Below are 12,209 nucleotides of genomic sequence, written 5' to 3' on the forward strand. Positions count from 1 at the left end.
GTGACTATGTGTGGAATAACTGAATGTGTGTGTGTGTGTGTGTGTGTAGCATGTGTGTTGCGTGTGTGTTTGTGTGTCGCGTTTGTGGGTGTCTGTTAGGCGAGCTACTGGCCATTACACAGGCAGCGCTTGAATGAGCAGTCTTTCGGTCCATGTGAACTGTTGAGGCAAGAAGTAATGTGACCACAGGGCCAGAGTTGGCCTCACTACTGAGCAGACCCTGAACACACACACACATGCACATACACACCCACACACACAAACACACACACACATGCACGCACGCACACATCCATACACAGAGGAACACTTTGTCCGCACAGTACAAAGACACACTCATTCATTGCTCTTCCTGAAATCATTTTTCTAAACACCAGGGCTCCTCTTTTTTCCTTCTCACATCCCTCCCTCTGCACATCACATGACCGCAATCATCTGCTTTCCCTCACTTCCCTGAAAATACATATTTCTCCTCGTAGAAATCCTGGATCGGAAAGTCTACCAGACCACGTCAATGGCAGCCCAACATGGTCTGGATTACGTTGCATATTTTCTACACTGAACATCAGTTTAAAGGTTCCCATCCTCTCTCATGGGAATCGTTTTGTCTGTGACTGCTGTCTGCTCTCTGGTGACCAAGGCTAATGTTATTATGACTGAGTGGACGCAGCTCCTCCCAGGTTAAGCTGAGGTCCAATTGGGAAATCAAACTCTGGGAGCTACTTCTGGCAGGCCCAGACACACATTTGCTATCATTCCAGTGTATTCCAGGTGGCCTGGAGATTTGCTCATATCTAAAGAGCTGAGGGAGTTGTTGTAACTGTTATTCTTTGTGTGTGCGTGCTGTGTGTTTGTACTTGCAACATTCTCGACTCACACTCTGCATCTGTTGCAGTGTGTGTGTTTGAGAGAGATCTCATTATCTCTGTGTATGAGAGGGTGGGGGTGTCGTGTTCCCTATTAAATGCACCAAACCCCACTGATCCATCGTGTTGACCACAAACAAAAGAGAGATTTCCTTCTCTCACTCTCCTTCGCATCACAAACATCCCCAAATACACATACGGAGCCAGAACCCATGTCCTTTGACTATTTATGCCATCCTATTGGCTGAGAGAATAGAGCTCCCAGAATCCACCCTGCTCCAAACAGAGGGATCTGTTGTCTGTAAACAACATAAATGGAGCGCACCACCATCAAATACCGACACACTCTGTGCTTGGGCACATGTCCGTTTCAACACACAATTATATTGCTTGGAGAGAAGAAAGATGAAAAAGGGAGGACGGAAAGAGAGGCTAAATCCAGAGATTATGAAACTATCTTGCAACTTTAATACCAGATTTATGATCATCTGCCTAATAGACAGGTGCTTTTTTTATCACCAGTAGATAAATCCATTTGTAAAGGTAGAAAGGAATGACACTGTACACTGCACTAACTCAGATGACTGATGGCTGGTTAAAAGGCTTGGGTAATACAGTAAGATAGAGATATTTTGTTGGGTTTCAGTGCAGCCTTTGATGTTGATTATTACATTGCTATTGAGAAAAGCATGCTTGTTTTTAAAAGCTCTCTTCAGGTCATTGACCAGGTCCTGCCGTGTAGTTCTGGGCTGATCCCTCACCTTCCTCGTGATCATTGATGCCACATGAGGTGAGATCTTGCATGGAGCCCCAGACCGAGCAAGTTTGACCATCAAATTGAACTTCTTCCATTTTCTAATAATTGCGCCAACAGTTGTTGCCTTCTCACCAAGCTGCTTGCCTATTGTTCTGTAGCCCATCCCAGCTTTGTTCAGGTCTACAATTTTATCCCTGATTTCCTTACACAGCTCTCTGGTCTTGGCCATTGTGGAGAGGTTGGAGTCAGTTTGATTGAGTGGACAGGTGTCTTTTATACAGGTAACAAGTTCTAACAGGTGCAGTTAATACAGGTAATGAGTGGAGAACAGGAGGACTTCTTAAAGAAAAACTAACAGGTCTGTGAGAGCCAGAATTCTTACTGGTTGGTAGGTGATCAAATACTTATGTCATGCAATAAAATGCAAATAAATTATTAATGTGATTTTCTGGATTTTTGTTTTAGATTTTTGTGTCTCTCACAGTTGAGGTGTACCTATGATAAAACTTACAGATAAAACCCACTGTATATATAACATCCAAATGAAGCGCTTGGGTTTAGTATTTGGTTGCATGTCCTTTCCATGCCATAACCACCCAGATGGTGGGTATATTTTGCACCAGATGCTAGGTATATTTTATGGTGTTGCTATTTTCCTGTTGGCTTTAAATCATTTTGGGTAATTTCTTGGTGTAATGATAGTTTTTACCCAATAGGTTCGAAGGGCATTTGCTTGTACTTCAGCAGAAAATATGTTTCTATAAAGTTCAGAATTCATTCTGCTGCTGCCAACAGCAGTTACATCATCAAAGACAAGTGCCGTCTTGATGAAACATTGTAATAGGAAGTTGACCGGTTTTCCCGACCTGGAGACAGCACATTCTGTGGGTGTCTGCCAGCCTCTTGTCAGCCTCTTGCACCAGTGTGAGCTATTGCATGCATAGGGCTTCTAGAATGAAGTGTTGGATTAGAATTGGAACAGCTGTACAATTCCAACCATTCGTGACACAAGCGTCATCTTCATGGTTTTCAACAATATACACATTTTGACACCACCTTTTATTACAAATGAATAAATGTATTGGTTAGACACTGTACAGTCGCTTTGTAGAATTAATCTAAACGTAAGCTAAGAACCAGTTGCAGTAAAATGCCTAAGAAAAAGATGACTTGTGCCAGAAGAGAATTAGAGTAAGTTTAAATAAAAAGAAATCTACATTGAACATTCTTTTCTTTAACCAAACCAAGGAGTAGACCAGAGGACAAAAGAAATAGAAGGAGAAAGGAGAACAGAATATTCCTGTACTGGACCGTGCAAAACTAAACTGAAATAAATAGGAAATCATGGCTGTCTTAAACTAGTCCTATACATCAGTATGGGGAGAGTGGTGGCCTGCTTCAAGTAGTTAGGTCTACTGAAAACCATATAGGAGAATTGTTGGCTTTATGTCTTCACTGGGCGTCGTGTCTGCACCCACTATCTGCTCTATGAAGAGCGTGTAGCAGGTGCGTTGAACCTAAATAGAGGGAGACAAAAAGCTATTAGAGGACCCAGCTGTGATCAGCCTGCGCCCCCACCCCCTGGAGAAATCAGTGTTGCAACATTCTTCCTCAGCTGGCCATTGAACTACCACACTGTGTTTGCCATTTTATATGTACAGTGCATTAGTATTTGGACAGTCACACAAGTTCTTCTCGTTTTTTGTTTTGGCTCTGTACTCCAGCACATTGTATTTTAAATGAAACAATGACCAAGAGGTGAAAGAGCGGACTGTCAACGGTATTTACTTCAATTAAGGATGAACCATGTAGGAATTAATGGCCTTTTTGTAAATCGGCAAAATTTTGAGGACCAGTAGTAAACTGTGTTATATATGTTTGGCTTGGTTGCAAATTCTTTGCATCTGATGTGCATCACCAGACTCTGGGTATCTTCCCCGGTGATGCTCTACCAGATCAGTGGGGCCAACATCTTTTTTTGTTTTAATTTTTGCCTTCAGAACTTGAGGAAACTCTCCAAATAAAGAACTTGAAGTGGAGCCTCATCAGAATCCATAGCAAATCAAAAAAGCACAACCAAACCTATTACCTACTAAGCTGATCTTGTCTTGTCCAAGGGGAAAAAAGGGCTAATCCACCAATCAGATTCTGTTCTGTCACCATGGCCTGTTCCTTCACAGAACATCAAATGGATCCAGTGTGTCTGCATTGTGCGCTGTGCATTACAAAGGAAACCTATTATTGGATCTTGAATAGATCCTTCAGATCATTCTGAATAATTTATTTTTAAACGTAATCATTATTTTTAAACTTTACAGTCAATCATTTATCTGGCCAGCTTTTTCAACCTGTACATGTCCCATGTAATCCAATGTTGTTTCCCTTTGTAGAAACTGTCAACTAATTCGTGCTTCACTTACTAATCATTTAAACTAGAACCAGCTGTTCTGGAACCAAACAGTTCAAGACTCCCTTATCTGGTTAAGAGAAGCCTGATATTTCCTAAACCTGAATTTGTTTAGCGTCTTTCTGGAAACCCCCTCAGCAATAGTAACAGCTGCTTCATTAGCATGTAATAATACGCAAATAAACAAATCAGCCTATTGATTCCTGAAGAGTAGAACTTACACATGGATTCTGAAGACCTGTGGTAACTGAGCTGTGGACTAGACTTTAGCTGTCTACTCTTAGGTCTCAAAATAATGACATCACTGACACACACACACAGAGTCAGAAAGGAGACCAATTAGAGAGTAGGACACCATAGCAACCAGCCTGCACTGCTGCTCAGTGGGGGGAAAGAGAGAGGGAAAAAGAGAGGCAGAGAGAATGATAAAGGAGAGGGAATGATGACAGGAAGAATGATGGGAGGGAAATAGATGCAATGAGTGTGTGTGTGTGTGTGTGTGTGTGTGTGTGTGTCGGGGGGGGGGGTGTTGTAATACAGTTACGTAATGTACAGGCACAGCAGTGTCTAGGCCACAACAGAGAAGTGACTGCATTGATGAAATGCTCTCCAGCTGTTTCTCTGCCTCATTATTCCATCCAGTGATTCAAGGTTAGCATCATCAATTGCCAGGCAGGCTGCACTCAGTCCTCCTCTGATGCTGGTGTGTCTGCTGTGCCATGGGAGGGCATGCAGTTATGTTAGGGAACGTTGGTTAAGCAGAGGTCTGCCTGTGCTGTGGAATGACGGAGTGATACCAACTCACCGCTAGACAATAATAACAGGATTTACCAATGTAGACTTTCTGTTTGAAGAGTCAAATCGGTGCTATTTCACCCCAGGGCTAATGGTTTGGATTTCGTATCGGAAATGTAGTTCTGGTCTGTAGAGTGGGACTGTAAATGTGCAAATAATATGGAGTTGTTTGAGTAACTATGCATCACATTGGAAATCTTGTGTAAGCTCCCAGAGCAAATTGGGCAACACTTTACAAAAACAGAGCTCAATACCCAGTCATGCCTTGCTTGACCATCTTTCTCTATATCTCCCTCCTCCATCTCTTTCGTTTGATATTTCTCCTTTCCTCTCTGCCCATTCTCTAACGCTCTCTTCTCTCCACTCCCCCGCTCTCGACCCCTCCTTCTCTCTCAGGTACTGCTCTTCGGTGCCATGAACAAGATGAAGAACTTTAAGCGACGTTTCTCTCTGTCAGTCCCTCGCACAGAGACCATTGAGGAGAATGAGTTTACTGAGCAAATCAACCAGCTCAACATTCAACACACTTGTGGTAAGTCCTTTAACGCTACACTACCTAACACTACCCAATACCTCCCAATGACGGACAGGAATCCTTTCCAAAGTTCTCCTTGTCGGGAGTGAGTCTTGCTGTTATGAGCACTGCTAATGAATACACCCGTTCACAGCTTAGTTGGACTATATTTGGACACAGGAAGTTCACATTCCAGATCACTGATCTTACATTACATTACTTCCTGCTTCCTTCCTCCCTCCCTGCATTCATTAATTCATCCGTTTATCAATGGATCAGGCTTTATTCTTGGGACCGTTTGTAAACAAACTCACGGCCCAGTCAGCTTTGTACCAGCACCTCAGCCTGATTAGCAGCACTGATTTTCCTCACAGCCGGATTATTAACTGTGATTTCCGGCTGGGCTGAGGGAGGGAGCGGGAGAGAGTTGGTGCTGGTACTGCAGCTGAGGCTGATCGTGGTAAGCAGGTTTCACCTCCATGACTGTGGGCCACTGGGTCAAAGTAACAAGTCATCTAGCACTGGTCTGCCCGGCGGCAGTGACAGAAAATCTCTTAACCTAGTGTGTTCTTGTGTTCAGTTTGTTCTTTCTTGAATACCAACTGAGTCAAAGGCATTCAATTGCAAGAGGACAAGAAAACACACAAAAGCAAGATACAACTGCGCAACTGAAACCAAGCGCAATGACATTGTTCAAACAATAAGAAAATACATTTATAAAGAATCGCCATCAATCTAAACCCAATATCCCATAATGACAAAGCAAAAAAAGGCTGATTTACGGAAAGTTCACAGAAGCACTGGGCTCCATCGTTGTGAAATTGAAGAAGTTTGGAACCACTAATACTCTTCCTTAGAGCAAACTGAGCAACCAAGCGAGAATGGCTTTCATCAGGGAGATGACTAAGAACCCAATGGATGCTCTAACCGAGCTTCAGAATTTCTCTGCAGAGATGCGAGAACTTACCAGAAAGACAACTGCAGCACTCCATCAGTTAGGCCTTTCTGGTAGAGTGGTTCAACGAACACACAGTCTGAAGGACTCTGAGAGGATGAGGAAAAAGATGATCTTATCTGACTATTAAACAAGGTACCGGTCATTACCTGGACTTGAAATCTGTTGGGAGACCTGAAGATTTCTGAACAGTAGTTTTCAAACTAATCCGTGTAACCTCTTGCAATTGATGGATTGGCTGAGCCTCATCTCAAACTAAAGAAACGCAGTTTTACTGTGTATGATTTTTGGGGTAGAACAATAAATTACCTGAAATCTGCAATTAGTGTTATCAAAATGTACGATGAAATTCTAAGTTTAATCACAGAATGGGGCAATACCTTTACCAATCTTCACAGAGATAGGTACATCTCTGTGAAGGTCAGTGTTACTACGGGGTAGGTTCATCTCTGTGACGGTCAGTGTTACCGTGTTACTACGTGGTAGGTACATCTCTGTGATGGTCAGTGTTACTGTGTTACTACGGGTAGGTAAATCTCTGTGACGGTCAGGGTTACCGTGTTACTACGGGGTAGGTACATCTCTGTGACGGTCAGTGTTACTGTGTTACTACGGGGTAGGTACATCTCTGTGACGGTCAGTGTTACTGTGTTACTACGGGGTAGGTACATCTCTGTGACGGTCAGTGTTACCGTGTTACTACGGGGTAGGTACATCTCTGTGACGGTCAGGGTTACCGTGTTACTACGGGGTAGGTACATCTCTGTGACGGTCAGTGTTACCGTGTTACTACGGGGTAGGTACATCTCTGTGACGGTCAGGGTTACTGTGTTACTACGGGGTAGGTACATCTCTGTGACGGTCAGTGTTACTGTGTTACTACGGGGTAGGTACATCTCTGTGACGGTCAGTGTTACCGTGTTACTACGGGGTAGGTACATCTCTGTGACGGTCAGTGTTACTGTGTTACTACGGGGTAGGTACATCTCTGTGACGGTCAGGGTTACCGTATTACTACGGGGTAGGACCACTAATGGACCTCATTGTTAATTGACCACTTTGAATATAGACCAGTCTATAGTTGTTATTGCCAATGTGTAAAAATTATTTGCGAGACTAACCAACTTTATTCAGCTGTGTAGGTGGTATAACTCCAGAGACCCCATAATTCCTCAGATGAAGCATCTTGTACCTTTCTTCCAACAAAGGTTCTGTTTTTTCATGAGGAAATTAAAAGTTATAATATGCAGTCATATTAGATGTAGACCTTCTTAGGGAGTTTTTCCTAGCCACTGAAATTCAACACTACTGTTGTTTGCTCCTTGGGGTTTAAGGCCGGGTGTCTCTGTAAACTGCTGTTGTAAAAAGGGCTTTATAAATACATTTGATTGATTGATTGATTGATTGATATGCAGTCATATTACATTTGTTTTTAGATATTTACAAGACAAAAACTCCACAGCTCCACATCTACTGGATTCCTTGAACAGTGAAAATGGGCCCTCCTTAACAGTTATTTCCCTTTGTGTCAAAACCATTTAGTGGAAGGATCAAGTTTCTGAAGTTTCTTTACACAGAGTATGTCAATTTACTGAAGAGAACTTCTAGTCAGTGATACAAAAGGGAGAAGTAATAAAGCGAAAGAGAGCAAGTGGGAGAGACAGAGAGAGAAAAGAGAGAGATAAAGGCAGAAGTGTTGATGCGATCTCTGTCAATCCAGACATTCTACCTTCACAACCACTTACATCCAGAGCCTCTGGGCGAAGATTCCATTGAATAATCCTTGATTTCTGCCACAGGGAATTTGGACAATGCTGTCCATGTTTGGAGAGACAGACTTGGCCGACCTTTTTCTTAGGATTAACCACATTCTCTGGAATAAATTTAACATTCCTTTCAACTCCTTGTGAGGTTGGAACACAGCATGAGCAACATCACCATACTGTGACTTTCAAAGTAGGTTTCTTCACTACAAGTTACAGTGCAATCAAATTACCTGACCGAAAGGAGAGAACACACTGCAATCTTTTCATTTCTGAACAATTGCATTTACATTGGTTATGGATTTATGTTCAGTGTCCTTCATACGTATTATATAGGCCAGAATGTATTTTCATTTTTGGGCTATATACTCCAAACGTTTGGGTTTGAATTCAAACTATTACTGTTATTCTTAACTTGTATTTGATATGAAAACCCATTTTATAGTTGGATTGATATTCCTGTTGCGAGTGGGTCACAGACTGAGAGAGGTGGGCAGAAGGAAAGGGGGCCTGTTTGGATCATCATTTAGATAATCACAGTATGTTCACATAAAACCAATATGTACTCTAAAATAAAAGCTGAGAATCTCTACTTCACCTTATAGTAAATGTTTGATTTCAAATCCAAACGTGTAAATTACAGAGGACACCGTATAACTTAATTGCAAAGAAAAAGCTGTGAAAACGATTAGCTTGCAGATAACAATTACTATGGTTGTACATACATATATCCCTCAGGCAGCTTTAGCAACATAATATCCCTTCCAGTCGCCTGTCTCAGCCAGTTAGCAGCTGCAACAAGCTTGAAAAGACAAAGTCAGTCACGCCTTACCAAGGCTGATGAATTCAATATCATATCCTACCAGCTAACACACACACACGCACACGCACACCCCACGTCTACGTCGCTACAGCTAATCAAATGAGACATACCAAATCAGATTGGATTCACACACAAGCCTAACACAATTACCACTCAATTACAGCAGGATTAGCCGCTAGCCTCTGTATGTGTGTGTGTGAATTAGATATTTTCCCCATGTTCCCTGAATGGTTTCTGTTCAGACCTGTATACTTCTAGATGTAAAGGACTTGTCGATTGGCTATTCAGTGTTCATAGTTCCCCTTAAAATGTTCATGTGGTGTGAGAGTTGTTCATTCTGGTGGCGGGCTGCTCATTGGACAACCACATGGGGTGGGCGTGGCCTATGAGTTTGAACATGTGGTCGGGATGTTCAGGAGACTGGCTTACAGGGCAGGGTATTCAAATGGCAGGCCTAGATAAGTCAAGATGGAAGCATCTGTACCAACAGGTATCCTTGCAAGAAGACACCCAAAGGAGTCCTTTTTGTGTTTAACATTTTATTTGTGGGCTCATATACTTTATTGAAAATGTATCTATTTCAAGCCACTTACTTTATATCCAGTGCAGCTTTATATAATCCTCATTTCAATGTGTTTAAAAATATACCAATAGAAAGATAAATCTAATCATATAATTTTATCAATTCAGATTATTACATCAACCACTGAGCTTCAATCTTTCATAGAACATAAGCTGTTCTCTCTCTCTGTCCCCTCTCTTCATTAATAAAGAATAATTATTTTCAACAACACAGATTTTCTCTGCCGGCACTCACTGACAACTAGAAATTCTCTGTCTCTCTCTCTCTCTTTCTCCCTCTCTGTGAACATGGACTTATATAAATATATTATTGACATCTTGTGGTCCACTTATTGGATTGTCCTTTTCTAAACAAGCTGTCTGACTGTATTCTATCCAGGGCTCACAGCCAGTTGATTCCAAGTGTGTGTGTGTGTGTATGTATGTTTTTGTTTGTGTCTGTGTGGGCGCCCTGACCCTGATTAGAAGCAGCCAGATCAAAGTGTTGCTGTAGCCGTGATTATCTAAATGATGATCCAAACAGGCCCCCTTTCTTTCTTCCCACCTCTCTCATTCTGTGACCCACTCGCAACAGGAATATTAATCAAACTAGGATGTCATGATAGCTCTCAGCATGAATTCATCTGTCACAGCTTCGTTCCATCCAATTACATTTCTCCCCTCTTTCATTGATCTCTCTATCTCCAATCAGTTTTGCACTCTTTTTTATAGATTTGTTTTAACCGACAATCACATTATGTTTCAGACATGATCTGGTTAAACTCTCACCACTCAATCATGAACTTTCAGTGAAACTCAAGTCTGTCATTTAAATGTTCATCATCCTCCAGGCTGAGGAGAGAGAGGATATCTCCCTCTGTTTAACCCAGTCCTCACCCGCTTTTGTTAGCAATCAGTGTCCCCATGGAAACAAGGAGTTCAAAAGCTCACTGCAGTCTACATCAAACACTCAGAGTGGTAGGCTGAACACACACATGCACGCACTTACACACACACACACACACGTATCCGTAGACACACGCATATTCACATTCACACACGCACATTTGCTCACAAACACAAAGGTGTGGTAGGACATTGAGTGGTAGGACTGACACTGTGTGGTAGGACTGACACTGTGTGGTAGGACTGACATGTGGTAGGACTGACACTGTGTGGTAGGACTGAAACTGTGTGGTAGGACTGACACTGTGTGTCAAGACTGACACGTGGTAGGACTGACACTGTGTGGTAGGACTGACACGTGGTAGGACTGACACTGTGTGGTAGGACTGACACTGTGTGGTAGGACTGACACGTGGTAGGACTGACACTGTGTGGTAGGACTGACATGTGGTAGGACTGACACTGTTTGGTAGGACTGACATGTGGTAGGACTGACACTGTGTGGTAGGACTGACACGTGGTAGGACTGACACGGTGTGGTAGGACTGATACGTGGTAGGACTGACATGTGGTAGGACTGACACTGTGTGGTAGGACTGACACGTGGTAGGACTGACACGGTGTGGTAGGACTGACACTGTGTGGTAGGACTGACACTGTGTGGTAGGACTGACACGTGGTAGGACTGACACTGTGTGGTAGGACTGACACGTGGTAGGACTGACACTGTGTGGTAGGACTGACACGTGGTAGGACTGACACGGTGTGGTAGGACTGATACGTGGTAGGACTGACATGTGGTAGGACTGACACTGTGTGGTAGGACTGACACGTGGTAGGACTGACACGGTGTGGTAGGACTGATACGTGGTAGGACTGACACGGTGTGGTACGACTGACACAGTGTGGTAGGACTGACACGGTGTGGTAGGACTGACACGGTGTGGTACGACTGACACAGTGTGGTAGGACTGACACAGTGTGGTAGGACTGACACAGTGTGGTAGGACTGACACGGTGTGGTAGGACTGACACATGGTAGAACTGACACTGTGTGGTAGGACTGACACAGTGTGGTACGACTGACACAGTGTGGTACGACTGACACAGTGTGGTACGACTGACACAGTCTGGTAGGACTGACATGGTGTGGTAGGACTGACACATGGTAGAACATGGTCTTCTTTCCTGACTGATAAAACCGTGTCTACTGTTCTGACTGTAGCTGATACAACCTTGTCTATAGTCCTGACTGTAGCTGATAAAACCTTAAGCCGTAATGTTGATTGAAGAGTAACTGTCTGCTTTTATCGATCTGCTGTGTACTCTGACTAGGAGAGGCTGTTTAAAAAAGCCAGTCCTCTGTTATTTTTCATTCTCTCCCTCTCAAACTGTCTCTATCACTGTGTCGTCTGACCTTTAGCACTGACCTCTGCTAGCCTGACCCTGCCATCACTGCACCCTGAGGGGAGTCCCAACAGCCCGGTTAGCCCTGAGCCAGGCATGCCAGGAGCACCGTCCCCCTCCCAGCTCCAGTACCGCAGCAAAGCCCCTCACAGACGCTTCTCTATGGAGGTAAGACAGGAAGGAGACACATAGAACTGGATATAACTAGATCAGTCATCCTCACAAACCAACAATGTCAAAGTACAGAATACTCAATGTACAATCCTGTTTCCAAAATAAAACAGGATGCCATGATGTGCGATTCATTCATCCCTGTATTTAAATGAAAATTGTACAAAGACAACATATCAAATATTGAAACTGAGAAATTGAATAGTTTTTGGAAAAATACATGGCCATTTTAAATTTGATGCCAGCAACACATTTTTAAAATGTTGGGACAGGGGCAAGTTTAC

At 43.1% G+C, this 12,209-nt stretch overlaps 1 protein-coding gene across 2 annotated transcripts in view; it reads left to right on the forward strand.

Annotated features, from left to right (window-relative positions):
* cdk18 (cyclin dependent kinase 18) overlaps nt 1–12,209 on the forward strand; it is a 35,327-nt gene that overhangs the window by 8,182 nt on the left and 14,936 nt on the right. The window contains exons 3-4 of one of the 2 annotated variants that reach the window (XM_034287543.1): nt 5,222–5,357; nt 11,771–11,922. In XM_034287543.1, coding sequence (XP_034143434.1) covers nt 5,240–5,357; nt 11,771–11,922 — 270 coding nt within the window. In that variant the 5' untranslated portion in view covers nt 5,222–5,239. The remainder of the gene's footprint in view (nt 1–5,221; nt 5,358–11,770; nt 11,923–12,209) is intronic. The other variant, XM_034287544.1, reaches the window with a different exon arrangement.

This window comes from Esox lucius, chromosome 17 (assembly GCF_011004845.1).
Source record: "Esox lucius isolate fEsoLuc1 chromosome 17, fEsoLuc1.pri, whole genome shotgun sequence".
Taxonomy (NCBI): domain Eukaryota; kingdom Metazoa; phylum Chordata; class Actinopteri; order Esociformes; family Esocidae; genus Esox; species Esox lucius.